At 42.2% G+C, this 25582-nt stretch overlaps 1 protein-coding gene across 1 annotated transcript; it reads left to right on the plus strand.

Moving 5' to 3' along the window:
• Nucleotides 1-959: 959 nt before the first annotated feature.
• LOC106086487 (dentin sialophosphoprotein) lies at nucleotides 960-21519 on the plus strand. Its single transcript, XM_013251175.2, has 8 exons — nucleotides 960-1931; nucleotides 2057-2151; nucleotides 2285-2461; nucleotides 14197-14388; nucleotides 14463-16039; nucleotides 16114-16440; nucleotides 16519-16623; nucleotides 21088-21519. The coding sequence occupies exons 1-8, from the start codon at nucleotides 1892-1894 to the stop codon at nucleotides 21146-21148; spliced, it is 2574 nt and encodes an 857-aa protein (XP_013106629.2). The 5' UTR covers nucleotides 960-1891; the 3' UTR covers nucleotides 21149-21519.
• Nucleotides 21520-25582: the final 4063 nt, after the last annotated feature.

Genomic DNA, 25582 nt, shown 5'->3' on the forward strand with positions numbered 1-25582 from the left:
GGCACATCTGAGGCATGATGCATGATCATTGAAATAGTATTTGTGAAAACAAGGGTGTATGCGTCACATGTACCCATAACCATCAGTCACGACAGAAAAATCAAAATCATTTGATTTTTTTTCGATAAATGCGTCTATCGATTACCATTTACATAGAAATGTGTAATCCTTAATTGACAGATATTGAAAAACACTTCCTGTGACAAATAAGGCTAAGAAAAAAGAAGTAAAGTATAAAAAAATGAAATAAAATCAAAGAAAAGACAAAATCGATGCAACGTTTTTGGCAAAAGCTGTAATCAACACGTACACGCAATGAGTAGGATCATGATGTGCCGTCTGAAATTAAGCACAGCCAGTATAACTTGATGTAAATTATACCGAAATTGCATAAAATATAGTAAAGATAAAAACAAAATCTTTAAACAGAAAAATTTTTTAACGAATGCTCCTTCCAGATGTCTGTAAAATGGAGATTATTGCAAGAAGGTTTATAGGTCATAATTATTTTTAAAGTATCATAAATTTGCAAGAATATTGATGAGTGCATACTTTCCTAAGTAACATTGGTGAATATATATACATTCAACGTTCTTACTGCAATACTAAACCCCGTTTACACTGCTCTTTAAATCCGGATTCAATGGCTCAATCATCTGTTTTTCCTATATAAAATCAGCTGACGAGAGCCTTAAATCCGGATTTAATGAGCAGTGTAAACCGGGTTCTACAATTGACTTAATAACAATGAGTGTTGACTCACTTCTGATGCTCATGGTAGTAATCCCATGCCGGTCTTTTAGTTTGCTAGCCAATTTCAAAATATGAACGACCCATGAAATAAACTTATCGATTATTATTGACATTTAAAAAAATTCGCATTTATCGAATAATCGATGTTTTTATTTTTGCAAAGTGTCATTCTACTACAAAAACAAAACATCAAAATAAAAGTAGTGTTCAGTTCTATTACACACTCACACACATGCAGATGCAAATGTAATTGCAATTGCCGTCTATAATTCACGCACGCATAGAGAACACTCGCGAAAGGAGTGCGAACACAGAACTCATTTAAAAAAAAGAAGGGGCAAAAACATCTATAGAAAGAGTAAAAGTGAGATTTGAGCAAAGAATCAATACATAATTATGGCAGCAATTAATATAAACAAATTGTTAAGTAAACAAAAGATATAAGAAGAAACAGGTGCAAGTGTTGGTTGGTTGGTGTGTGGAGCATCTAGGGGATTTAGACAGATAGACAATAAAGCAGCGAGACGGCCGCGAACAGAGCGAAGCAAAGCAGAACTCACAACCAGCACGCAAATTCAATACAGGCAGTGAGCAGCAGCAGCAGCAGCATTATCAATAATTGGAAAAAGAAGGAGGCGTATTACTACTATTCTACTCGACGACACAAAAAGTATTCTTGATGTGAAAGATGCATAAATTATAACTTTTAAATACGTCGAATTTTTTTATTAATAAACAAATCACGTCCGATCGCGGAGTAAATGTCAGCGAAAACTCTCGAAGGCCTTTGATTAAAAACTAAATATTAAAAATATTATGGAATTTGTGAGACTACTTAAGGATTATACCAAGCTCAATTACTCCAAAACGCATCACAATTGACTGAGCTGAGGCAAATTTCAGTCTTTTTTTAGTAGTAGTTCTTTGTTTCTTTGCGCTCACTACGTTTTTAGGCCATCTAAGTTCAATTACCTTTTTCCCCCTTTTTGAGGAAGAGTGGAAAAAAACAAAAAACATATTTTCTGCCTTTGGATTTTGCATTTGGATTTGGTGTCACGTAAAGCACGAACACAAAAGTGGAGCATTTTTCAATTTGCCCAAGAACGGCGACGGCGATTACAACGACGGCTACAGCATAATGTGGAAGTGTCACAAATGCGGCAAGCCCGTATATTTTGGTAAGTTAACCTCAATATGAGATGGACCGGACAGTGTCTAGCGGCGCTGGGTTCGAATCATACGCATGCATTCAATTCATGCGTCGTAAGGCTTCATGTTTCTTTTTTTTTTTCTTCTAATTTAGCGGAGCGCAAACAATCATTGGGCTATGATTGGCATCCTGAATGTTTGCGCTGTGAAGAATGTGGCAAACGCTTAAATCCCGGACAACATGCTGAGGTGGGTGTGTTCTCTTGTATGTTTGTTGCAAGTTGCCTTGCCTTGCTTGTGCCATGCATGTAACAAAGAATTTAATGACCAGACACAATTTGTTTTCATTTCGTTTTTTTGCTCTTTCCCATTCCATTTTCAGCATAAAGGTGTGCCTTATTGTCATGTGCCATGCTATGGTGCCCTGTTTGGGCCGCAACTTTTTGGCCATGGTACTCGTGTGGAGTCACACAAAAGCTTTGGCAATAAGTCATTGCAAAGGCCGGGACAACAAAATGGCCCAACATTGCCTAGAGATCACTTGGAATCAAAAGTCAAGGTATGGTAAAATTATAAATTCGAAATGGATTGAAATTTTCCGAGTCCACTTAAGTTTTCAATTTTAAAATCAATGCACAATCACTTGTGTGATGTTGTAACAGTTTGTTGTTGTTGTTGTAGCAGTGTGTTGTATACTGAGGCGGCAACCCTGGGTGGGTGCATCTACAGATCTAGGAATCTTGTATTGTATTAGTCAAGCTGGATTGAATGGTTAGATGAACTGGTGACATGTTTGGTGTGGTCCCTGGATGCAAGCAGCGAGTTGGTGTTATTCCCAGTTCCAAAGGAATTGAGACGATTGCATCTGTCAGAACGTAGTTGAGCCAAAACTGCTTCTATTTGCATTTGGAGTTTAACATTATTAGGTGCAATGAGCGGCGAATGACCTTTAATCCATTGGCAGCCGGTTGTATATACCAAATTGACCCGATGGAGTCTTTCATCGGCAAAGGCTGCCGCCTTTGTGTACAACACACTGCTACAACAGCAACAGCAATGACCTCCAATAACGGCTTTCACTCAGCTCGTTCGTTACTATATCCATTTGAATTCTATTTCGACCTGGTACGTAGGTTGATCTAGATGCTTCCTCTTATAGCGCTTAAGCTCTCGTTCCAGAACATTAAAGTCCAAATAGACATCTCTGGGCTGTGGTTGCATATCCATTAAATAGTGATTTGGATGGTTGCTGCAATCACAACTTTTTGCGAAACGAGATTCACGAGAACTGAGGAGACAGCCGGCATAGTTCGTAGAGCAGTATTCTGGCAGTTCTAAATCGTATTACCCTCCAGTCTATTGTCCTTGATGTTGTTGTTGTTGTAGCCATATTTTCATGTGGAGGTGGTGGTCCTCGGCAAACTCCTGTAGGTGAGCAAGAACTCTGTGCGAAACGAGATTCACGAGAACTGAGGAGACAGCCGGCATAGTTCGTAGAGCAGTATTCTGGCAGTTCTAAATCGTATTCCCCTCCGGTAAATTGTCCTTGATGTTGTTGTTGTTGTTGTAGCCACATTTTTATGTGGAGGTGGCGATCCTCGTCAAACTGGTGTAGGTGAGCAAACAACTCTGCGAAACGAGATTCACGAGAACTGAGGAGACAGCCGGCGTAGTTCGTAGAGCAGTATTTTGGCAGTTCAAAATACTATTGCCCTGACCGGTCTATTGTCCTTGATGTTGTTGTAGCCACATTTTCATGTGGAGGTGGTGATCCTCGTCAAACTCCTGCAGGTGAGCAAGCTCGTTCCGGTCCAAAGAACCGATCGCCGAAGGAACAGGGTGACATTGGTTATTTAAAGGCGCCAATAACTCGCCTTGTCACCTTGGAGCATCATAGGCACTCAGTATTTGTGCAAGAGCCGGTGCCGCCCGGCCTCTCATTGAGACTCCGCTCGATACCGCAGATTGCCCGTGATTCCCTTGCAGCTACTCCGTATGGAGCATTCCACTATCCGCAATCTATTGACGCTCCCGCAGCTAAGCTTCTCGTGACAGCTATGAACGCCATATAGATCGGACCTCAATGTTACAGCTTGTGTGGTGCTCAAAGCTATACCGTGCCGGGATTGTCCTTGATGTACCCAACAAGTTTTCTTTGTCAGCATCGCAAATGCTGTCAGCCGGTGAATTGATGCCCTATTACTGACTTTTGTCCATTATATTGGAATGTCCAGAGAACTTATGAGGCTGTCAAATGTGAGATAGTTCGTGGTCAGAATCTTTATTCCGTCGATTCTCACACCCAATTCTGTTTTCCATATAGTGTATAATGAGTTTGTGACTGGAGAGATTACGCCAAAAAAAGCGACAAGATCGATAAGAACTATAACCATGATCATAAACTTATCCATTTATAATAAGACGTTAATGACTGCCAAAGGAAGTGGACAAGTTGAGGTGTAGGTAGCGATCTTTGTCAAGCTCTAAATAAGGTGAGTACGCTATTTTCGGTCCATAGGACCGATTGCCGAGGGAACATGAATGTTCGTTGGTTATTTAAAGGCGCCAATAAATGTCTTGTTATATTGAGAATCTTAAACAAGAGCCTGTGCCGCCCGGCCTCTCACTGAGACTCTGCTCGATACCGCTGATTGTCCACTCAAAGCTCGAGCACCATAACTGACCAAGTAGTAACATATATTACAGGAATTGAAACTGGAATAAATAACCACAACAAAATCTTTGATCACGAATGCATTGATATAATAATTCCGTGCAATAATATTAGAATAACAATGAACACCAAAAACAGATCGGAGTTCAAAGTTCCTGCCTATGTGGCGCTCATATTTATCCCGTGCCGGGCCGTAGACGTTAAACAGTGCCAGAGATATCGCCCCACATAAAAAAACTTCCTGTTTCACTCTATAGAGATTCCCTCCTAATTCCACATGCGACTTCCGACAAGACAAGTAATTCACAATTCAGTGTTTCAGTCAGTTGTGTTCTATCTTTCGTCTGCTTGATTTTGTTGAGTGTCAAGACCCAGGAACTCTGCGACTAAGATGGGGTGCGTCCACAGCGATCTATGTCTGACTCGAAAGTGTCTGGCTGGGCAGATTAATAGGTGACGCGTATCATGCGGTCCCTGGTTACAATCAGGATATACATCTTGCACGTCGGCATCAATCCTTGCTCTGAAGGGTGGAAGTTGTAGGCGTTGAACTTTGATAGAGTGGTAGGGCTTATCAAAACAAATTTTTAAATTTGTGTTAAATCTTGAAATGATTGAATAAAATTGTCATTATAAAAATAAACGGACAGACAGACGACAATGGCTATTTGCACTCGAAGTGACTCGAAGCCACTAACTACTCACCAAACGTAGACGTATATCTTAAGAGTGACTAAAACGATGTACAATATGTAAGCGAGAAAAGTGAGTTCATAAATAATTTTATTGGTTTATATTATACAAATCAGAATATACCACCCACAATGACAACAACAAGAATTTAAAAATAATAACTCGTACACGGAAAAAAAAAATAAAATTTATTTCTATCGCAAAATAAAATTAATCCAATTGATATTTTAATTGAAACTGCTTCAATCACAAAAATGGCAATATCAATCATCGTTTTTGACAAAGTAATTGAAAACATTTTCAATTAAAACAAGTAACAAGGCGTTAAGTTCGACCGGGCCGAACTTTGGATACCCACCACCTCTAGTATATATGTAAACCACCTTTCGTCAAAATCCGGTGAAAAATGCATACCTTTAGCCCCATAGCAGTTATATCGAAATATGTCCCGATTTGGACCAAATACTTATAAGTACAAGTCATTGTTCAATTGTGTATAACAAAATATTGGTATTTAAAGTAGCTATATCTAAAACACAACCGATCTGAACCAAATACGACACGGATGTCGAAAAGCCTAACATAAGTCACTGTGTAAAATTTCAGTGAAATCGGATTATAAATGCGCCTTTTATGGGGCCAAGACTTTAAAACGAGATATCGGTCTATATGACAGCTATATCCAAATCTGGACCGATTTGAGCCAAGTTGCAGAAAAATGTTGAAGAGACTAACACAACTCACTGTCCCAAATTTCGGCGAAATCGGACAATAAATGCGCCTTTTATGGTCCCGAAACCTTATATCGAGAGATCGGTCTATATGGCAGCTATATCCAAATCTAGACCGATCTGAGCGAATTTGAAGAAGGATGTCGATGGGCCTAACACAACTCATTGTCCCAAATTTCGGTGACATCAGACTATAAAAGAGCCTTTTATTGGCTTAAAACCTTAAATCGAGAAATCGGTTTATATGGCAGCTATATCCTAATCTAGACCGATCTGGGCCAAATTGAAGAAGAATGTCGAAGGGCCTAACACAACTCACTGTCCCAAATTTCGGTGAAATCAGACTATAAAAGAGCCTTTTATGGGCCCAAAACCTTAAATCGAGAGATCGGTCTATATGGCAGTTATATTCAAATCTGAACCGATCTGGGCCAAATTGAAGAAGGATGTCGAGTGGCCCAAATTTCATCAAAATCGGATAATAAATGTGGCTTTTGTGGGCCTAAGACCCTTAATCGGCGGATCGGTCTATATGACACCTATATCCTAATCAAGACCGATCTGGGCCAAATTAAAGAGGGATGTCGAAGGGCCTAACACAACTCACTGTCCCAAATTTCAGCAAAATCGGATAATAAATGTGGCTTATATGGGCCTAAGACCCTGAATCGACGGATCGGTCTATATGGGGGCAATATTAAGCTAAGGTCCGATATAGCCCATCTTCGAACTTAACCTGCTTATGGACAAAAAAGAATATGTGTAAAATTTCAGCTCAATATCTCTATTTTTAAAGACTGTACCGTGATTTCAACAGACAGACGGACGGACATGGCTAGATCGTTTTAGATTTTTACTCTGATCAAGAATATATATACTTTATAGGGTCGAAAATGGATATTTCGATGTTGCAAACGGAATGACAAAATGAGTATACCCCCATTCTTCGGTGGTGGGTATAAAAATTGCATAAAACAAGCAAAAGCGTGCTAATAAGTTCGACCGGGCCAAATTTTATATACCCTACACCATGGATCGCATTTGTCGAGTTCTTTTCTCGGTACCTCTTTTTAGGCAAACAAAGGATAAAAGAAAGGAATTGCTATGCTATTGGAGCTACATTAAGTAATGGTCGGTTTCGGACCATAATTGAATTGAATGTTGGAGACCATAGTAGAAGTCATTGTGCAAATTCAATTTCAGCCAATTCGAATAAGAATTGCCCCCTTTAGGAGCTCAAGAAGTAAAGTAGGGAAACCGGTTTATATGGGAGTTGTATCAGGCTATAAATCGATTCAGACCATATATGGCTATATGAACTATATTTGGCATATTTGTTGGAAGTCATAACAAAACACGTCATGCAAAATTTCAGCCAAATCGGATAAGAATTGCGCCCTCTAGTGGCTCAAAAAGTTAACTAGGGAGATCGGTTTATATGGGAGCTGTATCAGGCTGTAGACCGATTCAGACCATATATGACTATATGAACCATATTTGGGACAGTTGTTGGATCAAGAAGTCAAGATTCAAGATCGGTTCATATGGCATCTATATCAGGTTACGTACAGATTTAAACCATAATTAGCACAGTTGTTAAAAGTCATAACGAAAAACGTATATTTTTGCCAAACCGGATAAGAATTGCGCCCTCTAGAGGCTCAAGAAGTCAAGACCCCAGATCGATTGATATGACAGCAATATATAGTTTATGGACCGATTTCAATTATACTTATCACCTTTGTTGGAAATCATCATTAGAAAACACTTCATGAAAAATCAGTTAAGAATTGCGCCCTCTAGTGGAGTCAAGACGTCAAGATCTAAGATCGGTTTATATGGCAGTTGTATCAAAGCATAGACCAATATGGCCCATGAACAATCCCAACCCACCTACACTAATAAGAAGTATTTGTGCAAAATTTCAAGCTGCTAGCTCTACTCCTTCGAAAGTAAGCATGCTATCAACAGGCGGACGGACGGACATGACTAGATCGACTTAAAATGTCATGACGATCAAGAATATAAATACTTGAGGGGGTCATAGACGCATATTGCGAGGTGTTACAAACGGAATGACGAAATTAGTATGCCCCCATCCTATGGTGGAGGGTATAAAAATTATTGAAATTTAAATTTTCAATTAATTTTTTAATTGATCCATGGGTTCTGCAAAAATATGGGAGCTATATCCAGTTATAGACCGAATTGGACCGTTCTTGGCACATTTGTTGAGAGTCATAACAAAACACTATATGCAAAATTTCAGCCAAATCGTATAAAAAATCTCGGTTTGTAAGGGCTTAAGAAGTCAAATCAAAAGATCGGTTTATATGGGGGCTATATCATGTTCTTGACCGATTTAGACCATACTTGGTACAGTTGTTGAAAATCAAAACAGAACACTATGTGCAAAATTTCGGACAATAATTATGGCTTCCATGGGCTCAAGAATTCAAATCGGGAGATCGGTTTATATGGGAGCTATATCAGGTTATAGACCAATTAGGATCGTACTAAGCAAAGTTGTTGAAAGTCAAAATCCAAATCGGACAAAAATTGTGGCTTCCATTGGCTCAAGAAGTCAAATCGGTTAATCGGTTTATATGGGAGCTATATCCAAATCTGAACCGATATGGCTCATTTGCAATCCCCAACGACCTACATCAATATAAAGTATCTCTCCAAAATTTCAAGCTGTTAGCTTTACGCCTTCGGCCGCTATCGTGATTTCGACTGACGGACGGACATGGCTAGTTCGAATCAGAATGTCGAGACTAATATATAAGCTTTACGGGGGTGTTAAAAACTGAATGACAAAATTAGTATACCCAAATCCTATAAAAATGATTGATCTAGTATTTTTTTTTTTAATGAAAATTAAAAAAATATATATTGAATTAATAACGATTGTGATTGGAAATTGTTTCAGATTCGATTTAAAATTAATTAAATCAATTAATTTTTTAATTGAAAATGGCAAAAATTACAATCACGGCTGTAATTGACAAAATTATTCAATCAATTAATCTTTTAATTGCAAACGTTTTTATTTTCAATAAAATTTTTAATAGAAAAATTTTTGGCAATTTTTCTTTCTGTGTACATATCTTCTTGAAGCACATTCATGTTCTCTTGTTGTGAGTTTCACAGAGCTTGGATACATTGTCGTTATAACGGAAGCAAACAGTTTATTTAAAGCCTTTTCCTTACCACATTTGTAAAATCCACAAAAAGCGGTTACCTGCTAGCATTTGGATATATACAAGCAACTGGATAGATTTAGAGAATCTCTTCGGTGTGAGCTGCTATTAAAACTTACACAAAATAGTGCTTAATTTTTTTGAGCTGTATTTTTAAAACTACCTTAAACATGAATTTGGTAACTCAACGGCAATTGAAGGTATATATTGAAATTTGTAAAATTGTTTGAGGTTCACCTCGATAGTATATTAAGTGGGAGTCGATGAGATAAACTGTTGTAGTATCAAGTAGGAATTTTGTTACCACTGCACAAGTACGGAAACTGATGATACATTTTGCTTCATATCGAAAGCTAAAGCACAATGTCTTCGAAAACTAATTTGATCACATGGATATCAAGGACAGAGATTAGATAAGTGAGGAATTTAAAATTTCAACAAATTCAACAACAAGCTGTGAGCACATTACAGGCTGAAACATTGAGGTCCGACCTGTGTGATGATTGATGTCACGAGAATCTTAGTTGCGAGCTACCGGTTGCGTCCACAGGTTGCGGATAGTGGAATGCCCCATACGGAGTAGGTGCAATGGCAGTCGCGGATAATCTGCGTATTGTGCGGCACCGGCTCTTGCACAAATATTGTATGCCTAGATGCTCGATATGGCAAGGCGAGTTATTGGCGCCTTTAAATAACCAATGACCACCATGTTTCCGCGGCGATCGGTCCGCAAGATCGGAAATAGACCCACTCCTTGCACCAGTTACACCTCACCAACACTGACCGGTGATGGAGGCGGTTCTGGCAAATCGAAAAGAACCAGAATCCGTGTATCTTTTCAATCCCGACAGAAGCGTACCATGATGAATAAAGAACGAACACGTACGGGTATTCAATTCTGTACTTACAATTGGCTGCTATGGGATTGTTAGGAATTCTGTAGAGGCCTGAGTTGGTTGACTGAACGATACTCTCACCGGTGATAGTTTCTCCCCGGTCCGCCTAGTTCTCTACGTTGGTTTCCATTTTTCTTATTCTATTGTTTCTGCTGTTTCGCTTCTTTCTATGGTGTATCTTTATCTGCTTTTCTTTTTTTTATCACTGAGACTCTCCGCTCGATACCGCTGATTGTCCGCGACTGCCGTTGCAACTACTCCGTATGGAGCATTCCACTATCCGCAACCTGTGGCCCCGCCCGGTAGCTCGCAGCTAAGGTTCTAGTGACAGCAAAGAACATCACACAGATCGCACCTCAAAGTTCTAGCTTGTGTGGTGCACAGAGCTATCCCGAGCCGGGTCAATATCCTGTAGGTGAGCAAGCTTGTTCCGGTCAAAAGACCGACCGCCGCGGGAATATAGAGGCCAGTGGTTATAAAGGTGCCAATAACTCGCCTTGTCTTATAGAGGATAATAGGCACACAGTATTTACTGAGACTCTCCACTCGATACCGCTGATTGTCCGCGACTGCAGTTGTAGCTACTCCAAATGGAGCATTCCACTCTCCGCAACCTGTGGACGCACTCGGTAGCTCGCATATAAGCTTCCCATGACAGCTACGGGCACCTCGCAGATTGGAGTTCAAAGTTCCAGCTTGTGTGGTACTCACAGCTATCTCGTGCTGGGTTACCGCGGGTTGGTAATTGTGGCCCAGTTAATGGCTAAGTTCACAGGTCAAACCCTAACATGGAGTGATCATGTTGTTGCTGCCACTGGAAAAGTCTTTGGTATGCTGAGAACGTTATACCAGACACAATATTTTACACCTATTCACATTCGAACCCTCTTGGCCAAATCCTATCTTATACCGGTTCTAATTTATGGAAGCGAATTATTTACAAACTGCGATTCAAGAAGCAAACATAGACTAGAAGTTGCATACAATTCGATCCTAAGATACGTTTATGGACTGAAAAGATTTGAGAGTTGTTCAGCTTTTCGTAAAAGCCTGTATGGAGTGGATATTGCAAACGTTCTGAATATTAAATCACTGGTACTTTTACACAAAATTATATATACTAAAACACCATCGTACTTGTATGATAAACTGCAGCTTGGTAGAACCAACAGAAGGATTTTAATTGTACCAATGCGCCATAAATTGCTGGTATCGGAGTGGCAATTTTTCTTCACCGTTACCCGTCTTTGGAACTCCCTCCCATCATCAATACAACTTAATGGCGACGCAAATAAGTTCAAACAAAATCTTACAAAATACTTTCAAAGCCTATAAATTAAGTGATTTGTTTTTCCTATTCTTCCTCTCAATTAATTATTGTTAATGAATTATTGATTATTGATTATTGATTATTGATTTTTATTGCTAATGTAATTAAAATTAAAGCCGAACTTAATGATCCCTTTTGTTAGAATAACGATTCTAATCACATACTGTAATTATAAGATTTTAAATCTTGTTGTATGTGAAACCAAATAAATAAATAAATAAATAAATAAAATAAAAATAAAATGAGGAGGGCCACACTAGGATTACGAGCAGGTGCTGCAGCTCGCAAGACATTTGCATCCATTGCATCCACTGATCTCCTGAGTGACCTATCCTAGCAAGGATACGGATCGGATCATCTCCCCATAATACTCTTCATTGACTGACCACCCGACTTCGTAAGCTTTGAGCGCCGGACGTTTATCAAATAGAAGAAGGTCGATTAGGCCAACTTCCCAGAGTACATCAATCGCCGCATCAGTGAGCTGACATCCCCCTCGAATGTGTTAGTTGCCGAGAGGAAATTCCAAGCCATCATTAACGCAGCAGCCGCTCGCTTTATACCAGCCGGTCCAATACCTCAGGTGCGGCTCAATTCCCCAGCGCGGGCAGTGGTAATCGCGGACGAGCATGATGGGATTTGTTGCACTGAGTCATCCAAGGCATTGGGCTCTGACAAAATCTCTAGACTGATGTTGAAGAATTTGAATCTACCTGGAGTCGAGTACCATACAATTGTCCTCAACCTGTCTTTCAACACTCTTATAGTACATGATGTCTGGGATATGGGCAGAGTGATCCCGCTACCGAAACCTGGAAAGCACCCGAGTAGGGGGAGTCATACAGATCATTCTCCTTTCTCTCACCAGAAGACAAGGCGTATGAAGAAATTACATTCCCCGAGCATAAGCATTGATTTCGAAGACTTCATAGCACAACGACTGCTTTGCATGCTATCATCACACTTACTTGCCGTGGTTTCCATCAGCCCAGGCCATGTGATAGGCCCTCGTGGCATTGGACCTATCGAAGGCATTCAACACGGCCAGCCATGCCAAACTATTTGAGGACATCGCCAAAACGTCCCTCCAGCCAGGCATTTGTGGGATTTAGGGATAAGAAGTTGCAAGGCGGGGTTTAGTTAATGGAGTACCGATTTTGACCATCAAGTGTCCCAAAACCCAAAATATTTAGTGCCACATTCACAATCTGCGGTAAGATCAGAAGGTCATTGATTCACTTGCCGTCAGCACTTGGGCTGCTCCCGGCACGAGATAGCAGTGAGCACCACACAGGCTGGGACTTTGAGGTCCGTTCTGTGTAGTGTTCATCGTTGTCATAAGAAGCTCAGCTGAGAGCAAACGGGCGCGTCCATATGTTGGGAATAGTGCAATGCTCCATATGGAGTAGCTGCAACGGCAGTCGCAGACAATCAGCGTTATCGACTGGAGAGTCTCAGTGAGAGGCCGGGTGGCACCGGCTCTTGCTTAATTATTGAGTGCCTCTAATGCTTGATACGACACGGCGAGATATTGGTGCCTTTAAATAACCAATGGCCATCATGTTCCCGCGGCGATCTGTCGAATAGATCGGAACGAGCTTGCTCACCAAATCCACATGAAAATGTGGCTACTGCAAGAACAACAACAACTTGGTGTGCTCATAAAGAAAACGTGTTGAACACGTACAAAGCAATTGACCGGTCTGTGGCAAGTTATGCAGCGCCAGTGTGGTCTCGTCAGCTGTGTGACACGCAGTAGAATAATACTCAGATCTGTCAGAATGCGATTCTTCAAACTGCGACGGACAGTCTTCTCAGCTCTCACATGGACCACCTTCATTAGGAGAAAAAGATCCTACCCGTACGAAGACATAACTAAATGCTGGTCAAGTAATACCTTCTGGGTTGTTATCACAGGGACCATCCAAATAATCATCTTGTAGGTAGGTATCCACCGCCCAGAAGCCTTAATGTGGATCTTCATGATCTAGAGCGAGAGGTTTAGCGCTACAAGAGAGAACCTCTTGATCAAGGGGCATATATATCGGGTCTGGACAACTTCATGCAGACACGGTAGCAGATGCGGTTAACGGTGAACCGGGTGAATGTTGTCCTTGGAGTACAACCGCTTCCCATCACAGCTGACTAAATTGGCCTCTCCCGGCACACCAGAGTAGTTCGGAGACATCAATAGCGCATCAGCCGCTTGCGGGCCAGTATCTAACGCAGGCACTCGAGAGCGTCTGAGAAAGAGGAAGCTCACCGAAGCGGCGATTGGTGTATTCTCGTTAGCTTGATCAGCGTGGTGCCCAATAGTTGCATCAGTTTATGGGATCCAGACTTGGGGCGAGTCTCTTTTCCATATGCCTTGAGCGAATTTCTTGTGGCCTTTATTCCAGAGGGAAAAAGCAATAAAGTGACAACAAAGTGTTTTGACAAATCTACACCTTGTGGATCAGCTTGGAAACCAATTGTGGAACTATTGGTGGTCGAAATTTGTATCCCTGGGGTAACGAGGAAATCTAAATAGAAGATTAGTCCAATCCCTTGGCAGAGGGTTGTACGCACCGGATTGACCCGATGGAGTGCTTCATAGGGTCTACCGCCTCAATGTACAACACACTGCTGCAGCAACAACAACAACAACAGAAGCTAAAGTTGGTTGGGCTGTGTTGATTGACACGTATTTTTCATATCCAACTTTTAACGGCGATAACAATTTAAACACATTATTCATATTCATACATATTTTTTAAATTCTTTTCAGGTCTATAACCAATTTTATGACAATAAAAGCATGGAAGTGCGTAGCAGGGAAGTTAACAACCGCCTGATATTGGAGGGAGCCTTGCGCGTCTACTGGGGAGTGCAAGGGGTTATTCATTTAAAAGAAGATGATGATCAGCGAACATTTGTGGTGCGCAAACGCAACTCTTGTCGTATGTCCAAGGCAGATCATGTGAGTAAATATTTTTTAATTTATCTCTCAATTCTCCAAGCTATTTAAATTTTTACTTTTCCATTTTTTTCAAGGACTCTTCTGACAAGGAAAACAACGATGGCAGTGAGTCGTTAGAAGTTGGCACAACAACCAGTGACCAAGTGGATGCCATCTCCACCGACATATCACTCACCGAAAGTATGTCATTCGATTCGTGTAGTTTAAATGAATTTCCCGATTTACCAACAACCCCTGAAGAAGCATCCGCCAATACCACAGGCACACAAACGTTAAGCAATGGCATCGATGGCACTGAGGAGGATACATCTTCAACAACAACAGCCACTCTGTGTGGCGAGGAACAATGCTCTTCCCTTAATTCGACTACAACGAATACCACAACTGCGGGTACCAATGGTGTTAGCTCAACGTTGCCTTCAAAATTGGATAAATTGGTAAAATTGGAATGGGACGAAATCGATGATCTATTGCAAGTGGAACGACGTGTTAACGAAAAGGATAGAATCTATGAAACTATGCCTGTGCGTTTACCCTCAACATCACCACAGAATTCTTCATCGTCCACACCCACATCGGATAGCTCGAAAACGGTGTCGCATCAAAACAGTACGGATACCACAAATGTGGAAGATTTGACATCGTCGAAAAACTCTACCCCGTCCTCCTCCACCTCGCCTGCGTCATCTCCGTCTTCCGCTACCACATCCAATAATACCACTTCCTCGGATAATTTTCTAACGGCCACTGCCTCTATGACCACCACCACCAGCACAACAGATGCCACGACCACCAACAATGCCACTACTTCTACCACCACAGTAGATAATTATGAGACATCGGATGATGCCACCTTGAAGCCCATGGACTTTGAAGATTTCAAACGCAGCGTCCATCAGGACTATGTGAATGGTGCCAATTCATTTCAAGAACACAATGATGACACCCTTAAGCGTAATCAGCCCATAGACCCTTCCCGCATACATGATTCCCTGAAGCTGTACAACACTTCAAGCGATAATCCCATGAGTAAAAGTTTTAATTGTGAGCATGCCTTGCGCTCTATAGATGCCTCATACATAAACGATACTCTGGCCCGGGCTAGTGCTGGTGGTTCGCCACAAAAGCGTTCTCCCTATGTTTTGCAGAAAAGTGGTTCAGCGCAGGCGCACAGTGTTACAAATGGTCGTTTCGAGAAGGGCATTAATCGCTCTAAATCTGGACCGTCATGCATTGTGTACTCATCCAGCGATGATGATGATGACTCCACTTTGAAGCCCCAGAGAAGGGCTGGAGGAGCTATAGGTCCAGGTGATCATATTTCTGCGACTGTGCGCAAAAGTGATATACCGCCGCGCTTCATACAAATCAATATGAATTGTTATCCCAAGGAGGGTGCCGCCAGTGATTGTGACTCCAGTCAAAGGGCATCACAGAACACATCACAAAGCCAAAGTGGTGCCGCCGCAGGCGATGAATTGACGCAAACAGATGAAATGTTTACGGCTACCGTAGGTGAGACCTACACAAAGAGCAGGCATCAGGACGATGACGAGGAGCATCCTTTACATATCACAGAGGATGGTGTGGTGCTAAGAAGACCACCACGTACGGGAGCCGCTGCCATAAAGAGGCGTAGTGGCAACAGAAGGTAATAAATAAAATCATAATCTTCCATTTTTAACCACGAGTTTGGGGCTAAATGTGTCTTCTTTTTTCTCGTAGATCACGTACAAAACTCAAGCGTCGCTGTTCCATTAATGGACATTTTTATAATCGTGAAACTTCATTTTTTACCCCTCCCTATGGATCGCAAATGTCCGTTTGGGTAACATCGCTGGTAACCACTCACGAGGTTATCAATTTACTCTTGGAGAAGTATAAAGTGGACAGTGCCGCCGAGAATTTTTCATTGTTTATAATTCGTGATAATGGAGAACAAAAACGCCTCAAGGAGAATGAGTATCCATTGATTACACGCATCACCTTGGGACCACATGAGGATGTAGCAAAGCTATTTTTGGTTGATGCCAAGAAAACCGATGAAATAAGGTAAAATAATCAGCCTCTCACTCTAGGAGCATTTAAGAACCTTTTTTCTAATGGGAATTTTTTCGTTTTTGTTTCCAGCAATGAAGTTGCTCAATTTTTGAATTTATCATTACCAGAATGTCGTGCAATTCTAGAGCGTTACGATCAAGAATTGGATCGAGAAGTTACCAAAGTTAAAGAAAAGTAAGTATTGGTGTCGTTTGGAGATCAGTCAATCCAAAAGTTCGACTTCGTAGTTGTTGAACTAGTTTCGGAGAGATAGATTACAGGAAATGCTTTTACCAACCTGAATTGCTAGTCCATTTATTCGGGGAAAAAATAGAAGGGAAGAAACCAGTGCCCATGACTGAAAAGATGAGCAGTGGAGAAACCTGCAGACCTGTCAAAATGCAACGTCAAGGACCATCATGAGCTGCCTCTAGATTGTAAACATCAACATGAGGAGACCAATATCCTTAAAGTTAAATTGTTGTTGTTGTTGATGCCACACTCTCATGTGGTGGTATCGATACTCGTCAAGCTCCTGTAGGTGAGCAAGCTCGTTCCGGTCCATTGGCCATTGGCGCCAATAACTCGCCTTGCCATATCGAGCATCATAGACACTCAGTATTTGTTCAAGAGCCCGTGCTGCCCGACCTCTTACTGAGACCCTCCGTTCCAAACGGCAGATATTGTTGTTGTTGTAGCAATGTATTGTACACTGAGACGGCAGCCCTTGCCGATGAAGGACTTCATCGGGTCAATCCGGTACGTACAACCGGCTGCCTTGGGATTGCAGATTGTCCGCAACTGCTCCTTAAAGTTAAGGATCATGTTTCGCTTCTCTCTCGAACTTTCAACTCACCGATCTACACCTCCTTTTGAGGCATGACAAGAGGAATATTTTGATGTTTAGAGACGCCATCCAAAACACCTTTCCAATCCACTCAGAACAGAATATACAAGAGGATGCTCATAACCATAGACACCATACAGACATCCGCACATAAATTCTTATGCCCGCAAGCACACGGACAGTGTAAAGTACTTCGTGTAGCTTCGTTCGGCTGCCTCTATTTCAAAGCTGTTTCATTTAGTTGATGCTTGATGATACTCTCACAAACACAGTTTGGTCTTTTTTTAATAGTGTTAGTGTGCCCACCCACCTTATATAAACCTTGGTGGAGGCCCACTACCCATTACAGGTGGTCCGGGAGCACCATACGGTTTGGAACCCAGGGCTCCGATTTGTGTGGTTGTTGTTGGAGCAGTGTGTTATGTTCTAACTTCTATCTTTCGTCTGCTTGGTTCTGTTCAATATCCAAATCAAAGTACTCTGCGATTAGGGTGCGGCGTGTCCAGGAGGATCTGGATTTCAGTCGAGTGGATCTAGCTGGGCAGTTAAACAGGTGATGTGTGGCCGAGGTCACAATCGGGACATACATCCTGCACGTCGGTATCAGACCTTGATCTGTGGTAGTTGAGGCGGATTTTAATTGAGCCATAACTACTCTGGTTTGCCGGGGAAGTTAAATTGTTGTCAGTTGCGATGGGTGGCGGTTGCTCTCCAAGGACAATGTGCAGATCCACCGTGAGGTTCCTGGACGGTGGATACCTAACCACAAGATGATGATTTAGATGGTCCCTGTGATAACATCTCGGAAGGTATTGCTTAGACAGCATGCAATTATGGCTTCACACGGGTAGGATCTTTGTCAACTGATGAAGGTGGACAAAGTGAGAACTGATTCTGCAGCCCTGTTAACTCCTAATAACTTTGTAAAACCCCGTTCCCCTATCCAATCTTAAACCATTTGATCAACATTAATTTACCAGGAAAGGAGGAACCCTGTTGTTGTAGCAGTTTGTTGTGTTCTGTCTTTCGTCTGCTTGATTCTGTTGAGTGTCAAGTCCCAGGAACTCCGCGACTAGGATGGGGTGCGTCCACAGGGATCTGGGTCTGAGTCGAGTGGGTCTGGCTGGGCAGTTAAACAGGTGACGTGTATCGTGCGGTCCCTGGTTACAATCGGGACATACATCTTGCACGTCGGCATCAATCCTAGCTCTGTGGGAATTGAGGCGGCTGCATCTGCCGGAACGTAATTGAGCCAGAACCACTCTGGTTTGCCAGGGGAGGTCGATTTCTTCGGGTGCAATGGGTGGTGGTCGTTCTCCAAGGACTACATTCACCCGGTAGCTATTTACGGCATCTGCTACCGTGTCTGCATAACTTACCACAGACCGGCCAATTGCTTTTACGTGGTCAACAAGGTTTCTTTGTCTGCACCCCAAGTTGTTGTTGTTCTAGCAGTTTATTGTATTCTATCTTTCGTCTGCTTGATTCTGTTCAGTGTCAAGACCCAGGAACGCTGCGACTAAGATGGGGTGCGTCTTGGGAACTGGGGCGGCTGCATCTGCCGGAACGTAATTGAGCCAGAACTACTCTGGTTTGCCGCGGGAGGTCGATTTCTTCGGGTGCAATGTGTGGCGGTCGTTCTCCAAGGACTACATTCACCCGGTAGCCAATTACCGCATCTGCTACCGTGTCTGCATGAATGTAGTTTAGACCCGCTTGATATGCCGCTTGATCTAGAGGCTCTCTCTTGTAGCACTGAACCTCACGCTTTAGATCGTGTAGATCTACCTTAAGGCTTCTGAGCGGTGGATATTTATCCACAAGATGATGATTTGGATGGGTTCTGCGATAACAGACCAAAAGGTATTGCTTGGACAGCATGTAGTTATGTCTTCGCACTGGTAGGATCTTTGTCTCCTGATGGAGGTGGTCCACATGAGAACTGAGGAGACAGCCCGTCGCAGTTCGGAAGGCGGCATTCTGACAGATCTGAATATTATTCCACTGCGTCTTACAAAGTTGACGAGACCACACTGGCCCTGCATAACTTACCACAGACCGACCAATTGCTTTGTACGTAGTCAACAAGGTTTCTTTGTCTGCACCCCAAATGCTACCGGCATGTGACTTGAGGACCTTGTTTCTACGTTTGACTTTATCGCAGATTGCTGTGGCATGTGAGGAGAATGTGTAAGAGCTGTCAAATGTGACGCCAAGTATTTTGGGACACTTGATGGTCGGTCAGTTCGGTATTCACATCACGCGTATTTCTAGTGAACAATGTGGCTGAAGATTTGGTGGCAGATATCTGCAGCGAAATAAGAGACAATTTTCGTTGAGGTAGATGTTCAACCTATCGCAGATGTCTACCATGGTTGGTGGGTCTGATGCCATGATCGTATAATCGTCCGCATATGATACGATCGCTATGCCGTCTGGAGGTGGTGGAATGGAGGATAGGTAGGGGTTGTGTAGGAGATATCACCCCTCCTTGCGGAACTCCCTGTTTCATTCTACGGTACTTCGACTTCTTATCCCTAAATTCCACAAATGACTGGCGAGATATCACCCCTCCTTGGGGAACTCCCTGTTTCATTCTTCGGTACTTCGACTTCTTATCCCTAAATTTCACAAATGACTGGCAACCACACGGATAATTCGCGACACAGCTTTTCAGGCCTGACTGGAGAGACGTGTTGGCGATGTCCTCAAATAGTTTGGCCTGGCTGACCGTGTCGAATGCCTTCGATAAGTCCAATCCCACAAGGACCTATCACATGACCTGGGCTGATTGAAGCCAAGGCAAATGTGTGCGGTGATGGCATGCAATGCAGTTGTTGTGCTATGCAGTCTTCGAAACCCATGTTGATGCTAGGCGAATGGAAATTCTCCTACGAGGCTCGGGAGGAGTAATGCTTTAAGCGTCTTTGCTACTGGTGAGAGAAGGGAGATCGGTCTGTACGACTCCCCCAAACTCGGGTCCTTCCCAGGCTTCAGTAGCGGGATCAATCTGCCCATTTTCCAGACGTCGGAAACTATAAGAGTGTTCAAAGATAGGTTGAGGACAGTAGTAAGGTACTCAACTCCAGGTAAATTCAAATTCTTCAGCATCAGTGTAGAAATTCCATCGGGGCTGGGATTATTTGGCGCCACGGATGACATTCGTAACTTCGTAAATTGTGATGGCTGTTCCTCAGCTCGGATATGGCGAATGGCTCTCCTCCTAGCCTCGTCACTGTCGGGATGATCGATAAATTAACGGTTGAACAACCTGGGCATATCTTCGGGTCAGTCCAGTTATGTAGTCAAAAGTGATTGAGGTCCTATCATCCCTTATTACAGGGTTCGAGAGTGTCTTAACAGTAGACCACAGTTTGTCTACACCGGTGCCTAAGTTACATTCCTCCAAGTGTTCCAGCCACAAATTCCGCTTATGTTCGTTGACTACCCTGTTTATTTCCAGATTCAGCTCGCTGATTCTGAGGTTAGTGTGGTCCGTACAACCAATCCCATCACGCTCGTCCGCGAGTACCACTGCTTGCGCCGGGAAATTGGGCCGCACTTGGGGTATTCGACCGGCTGGTGTAAAGCGAGTGGCTGCTGAGTTAATATGTCTTGGAATTTCCTCTCCGGAAACTAGCACACGCGAGGAGGGTGTTAGTTTTCTGAAGCCAGCCCAATCGGCCTTCTTTTGATTGATAAACGTCCGGCGCTCAGAGGAGAGAGTGTTGCATTCAAATATCAATTTTTCATTATACTTCTTTGTTATTAATCTATACTTCTTATTCATATATTTTGTTTTATTTTTTCAGATATGCTGAATTACGTCGCCGTATTACTGCTCGAATGGAATCTCTCAAAGTTCATTTATAAACTCCTTTCATATTTCTATACATCCGCTTGCACCTAAGCAGCCTTTTCTCTATGCAATTTATTTCCATTTTTCTATACAGGGCAACATATGTTTTCAGTGTTGTATGTGTTAATTTTTCCAGTTTCTTTTTTCGTGTTTGTTTAGTTTAATCGCAACATTTTTCTTAATGTACTCAAAAAAAAAAAAAAAACCTTAAGGATAATGGCCAAAAGTGCATATTATTTGTAGAGCAGTATTCTTAATGTCAAAAACACAAAGTCCGCTTTCGAACAATCCAACCAACAGTGTCATGGTTTTTTTTTATTATTATTATTATACACTTTTTCAACCTAATATATTAAATATATAAAAAAAAATATAAAGTTAAGAATTTTTGTTTGTTTAAGGTTTTTTTTAACCCATTTATACTTCCTAATACTTCCTTAGTGCTAATTTTTTTGTGGGCTAATTATTAATGCTATAAAAATTAGCAGAGGGGTTTAATAAGTGTAGGGATGTAGGAAATTCTGAGATAAGTAAAGCCTTTAAATATTGAGGTTGCCAACGTTAAATATTTAACATTTTATGTTTTTGGGTATTTTATGCAGGATTATGTCCATCTTTAGACTTTTCAGTTTGAATACTTCCATTCAAAGGTTATAGCATATCGGAGAAACTCCTAAAAAGCTACCAAATGTGTGCTTGTTTTTAAGTCATTTCGGATCATGATTTCTAGTGCCCCCAGGACCGTTTGGGAGCCTTATCTGTTGATATAGTTGGGGCATTAAATAGAATCCCACTTATTCCGGTTGAAGATGGCATAGTCGAATTTAGAAATTTTTACCAAAGGGCATTATAGTTGTCGAAGACGAAAATTCTTTTACATTTTTGGTATCACGTTAGTCGAATTCGTCCGTCAAATTTAACGAAAACGATAGATATATAAGTTAACTGTATTCTAAACTATTGGGTTGCCCAAAAAGTAATTGCGGATTTTTTAAAAGAAAGTAAATGCATTTTTAATAAAACTTAGAATGAACTTTAATCAAAAATCCCTTTTTACACTTTTTTTCTAAAGCAAGCTAAAACAAACAGCTGATAACTGACAGAAGAAAGAATGCAATTACAGAGTCACAAGCCGTTGAAAAAATTTGTCAACGCCGACTATATGAAACATCCTCAATTACTTTTTGGGCAACCCAATACATGACTGTTTGTCGAAAGCGTATCGAGCCTACTTTTATATTATTTTGAAATTCGCCTTCGACGACGACAGCTGTCGATTTTTGCCTTCCACAACGACAATGCAAGTGCAAATTTGCCCATGAACATTCCATTAAGGAAATGGGGCAAACTTCTCACGAATCAATGAGTGCTATCCGATTAAATTTTAAGCTCAATGATAAGGGACCTCCCTTTTATAGCCGAGTCCGAATGGCGTGCCGCAGAGCGAAACCTCTTTGGGGAGAAGTTTTTACATGGCAGAGATGCTCACAAATGTCACCATCATTAGGAGGGGATAACTACCGCTGAAACTGCTCACAAATCAATGAGTGCTATCCGATTCAATTTTAAGCTCAATGATAAGGGACCTCCCTTTTATAGCCGAGTCCGAACGGCGTGTCGCAGAGCGAAACCTCTTTGGGGAGAATAACCACCGCTGAAAATTTTTCTGATGGTCGTGCCAGGATTCGAACCCAGGCGTTCAGCGTCATAGGCGACATGCTAACCTCTGCGCTACGGTGGCCTCCAAAACGACAACGATAGTAGGGGTGCATATCTAGTGGCAAATTTTGTGAAGATCGGAACAAAATTGTGGCAACTACAGCCATAAAAGCTGATATAGGTTAAAATATTTATTGAATGGCGTCCGCTCTTTAGCCGAAAGAGTGACCTGTGAAAATTTTACGACAATCGAAAAACAAATACAACCTTAGCTTATAAAGAGCACACAACAAGCCGATTACTGGCTTAGGTGTATGTCCATAATGGCAGGGGGGGGGGGGGGATGATTAGTATCCACACCCTCTTTTCTTACCCTACCTACCTTGTTCACCAGAATATATGGACAGACGGACATGGCTGTTTGTAATCAGGAAGTAATTCTAACTCGATCGGTATGCTTAAGAATGGTTCTAGCTCTTCTACTTCTTCAATTTCATGTACTAAAGTAGTGGTCTTGAGTATAAAAACGAGGAAGAAAAGTGGAAAAAATATCTCTGGTGCTGGCAAAAGCTAGTAAGAGTATGATAAGAGCCTTCTACTCTTTCGGTCATGTTCCACATCTCATTCAACGACACACAGTGGAAAAAACCGGTATGAAAACCCACCACCATGGATATATATCTGATCCAACATAGAGCTTTATTAACCGCAGTTGCCATCCGCTTCATTCGTATTCCTTTGCTTTATTGTGTTCATCCTAGAAAGAAATGAAATAAGAGAAAGATGAAAGTAGGGGAGGGATTACTCCGACACATAGACACCCATATGCGTCTGAGGGCACAGAAGAGAGAGAGGTAGAGAAAGAGGGAGAGTAATATATATATATAGAGGGAGAGTGTTATAGACAGAGTGAAAGAGAGAGAGAGAGTGAAAAAGATGGAAAAAGTCTCATCGAGCCGATCTCAGGGATCCGCCTCGTAAACCATGTCAGAACCTTACAGAAGCTCAGAGTGACTTGGGGCTCGAAAGACTGTAGAGAGCTTCGTGAAGAAGAGTGGTGTTCACCTATGATTCTACGCATTCCCCCGTCATAGTGGGGCATTGACACAGCAGATGCTCGAACGTCTCAACTCATCCTCGAACCGTGTCAACTCCTCCACATTATCAAAGCACTCGCAGAATGCGTCCGCAATCCAAACCTGTTCAGCCCTTCAGCCGCCTCGTTCCCTGTCAACCCTAAATGGCCCGGAACCAAACACAATCTGGCAAAAGCCCCAAACTTAAGAAATGCTTCTTGCAGCTCCTGACAAGTCTCGACCTCACATGACACGCAGTCTTCAGCGTAGCCTGATTGACAGCCCACATAAATCGTGTTAGTCTGACAGGGCCTTCGACCCTGACTCAGAATCACATCCAAGGCCCTGAGGATCGCAAAAAACCACAGCCTGCAGAAAGCCATGTCCCTTACTCCCTCATTCTGACGGAAGTCCTCATAGCGTCGTGAACTTTATATACAAGTGCAAAGCTGTAAGCCTCGACAGCCGGGCAATGACATACCAAATGTTCTAAGATGGTGAAATATCTTCATAATAAAACCCTACACACGTTGTCACTTGCCGCATCTATTCTGCAATGTGCGCCCGAAGTCCTATGTAACCAGTAATGCTACGGAAAGCCGTACTGAACTCCTACCTACTTTCTCTTAGTAATAGCCTCAATTTTTCATGATCCGGATCCCTCTATGGGATTTTCGTCGTCCAACTGACTATTTCGCTGCTCCACAGTGCTACATGCGCCCACTCGGATTGCTTCATCCCAAAAGGCTTCGCATTCACCAAGTTTACTGATGGCAGTCCTATGGCCCTTACCGCCAACTCGTCTGTCTTTTCGTTGTCTCTTGCTGCACTATGGTCTGGCACCCGAATAATGCGAATCGTTCCATCTTCAGAGAAGACGTTAATCCTGTCCGTGACCTGACCGTCCAACAATTCTATGCCGCTGGCAGCAGTGCCTCGCACTTGACCTCAAGTGTCGTCTAAGATATCCGATCCGAAACCTCTTTCATTCCGATTTCCTATGCTCGCCACGATTATACCGCGATGGTTCCATAGCCGCAGTGACTGCCTCATACTTAATCCGTTTGTCTATGGATCGGATATCTAAAATAGTCTTCAGCGCCCTAATGGTCGTGGTCCTCATCTCCCCACCTATGCCTAGACAACAATAGCTGTGAGCACCGGCTGGAATATTGAGGTCCGATCTGTGTGGTGTTCATTGCTGTCACGAGAAGCTTAGCTGCGAGCTACCAGGCGCGTCCACAGGAATGTTCAATACGGAGTAGCTGCAACTGTTCTCGCGAACAATCAGCGGTATCGAGCGGAGAGTCTCAATGAGAGGACGGAACGCACCGGTTCTTGAACAAATACTGAGTACGTATGATGTTCGATATGACAAGGTGAGTTATTGTCGCCTTTAAATAACCAATGCCCACCCTGTTCCCGTGGCGATGGGTCCTTTGAACCGGAATGAGCTTGCTCCACATGAAAATGTGGCTAAAACGACAAGAAGGTTTCGGTCATCGGATGTATGCTCTTCTATCCAGATTATACAAAAAAGCTGATGCTTATGTCTTAACATATCAAATACTTTTCCCTATATATCAACCGGCTACCCATCGGCTCCTACTGCTTTATTATTTTCAAGTCATATTATAGGTATTTTGAACACATGTCGTAATACCATGCTCAGTAATTGATTCTGAGGTAGCTATGTCGCTGCCACTACCCCAT

This window comes from Stomoxys calcitrans, chromosome 2 (assembly GCF_963082655.1).
Source record: "Stomoxys calcitrans chromosome 2, idStoCalc2.1, whole genome shotgun sequence".
NCBI lineage: Eukaryota > Metazoa > Arthropoda > Insecta > Diptera > Muscidae > Stomoxys > Stomoxys calcitrans.

Excerpts from the sequence above, each read along its gene's own strand:
- LOC106086487 (XM_013251175.2), top strand. The coding sequence starts at position 1,892 with ATGTGGAAGTGTCACAAATGCGGCAAGCCCGTATATTTTG. Across the intron at positions 14,389-14,462 it reads GTATGTCCAAGGCAGATCAT|GACTCTTCTGACAAGGAAAA; the intron begins GTGAGTAAATAT and ends ATTTTTTTCAAG. Across the intron at positions 16,441-16,518 it reads AAGAAAACCGATGAAATAAG|CAATGAAGTTGCTCAATTTT; the intron begins GTAAAATAATCA and ends TTTTGTTTCCAG.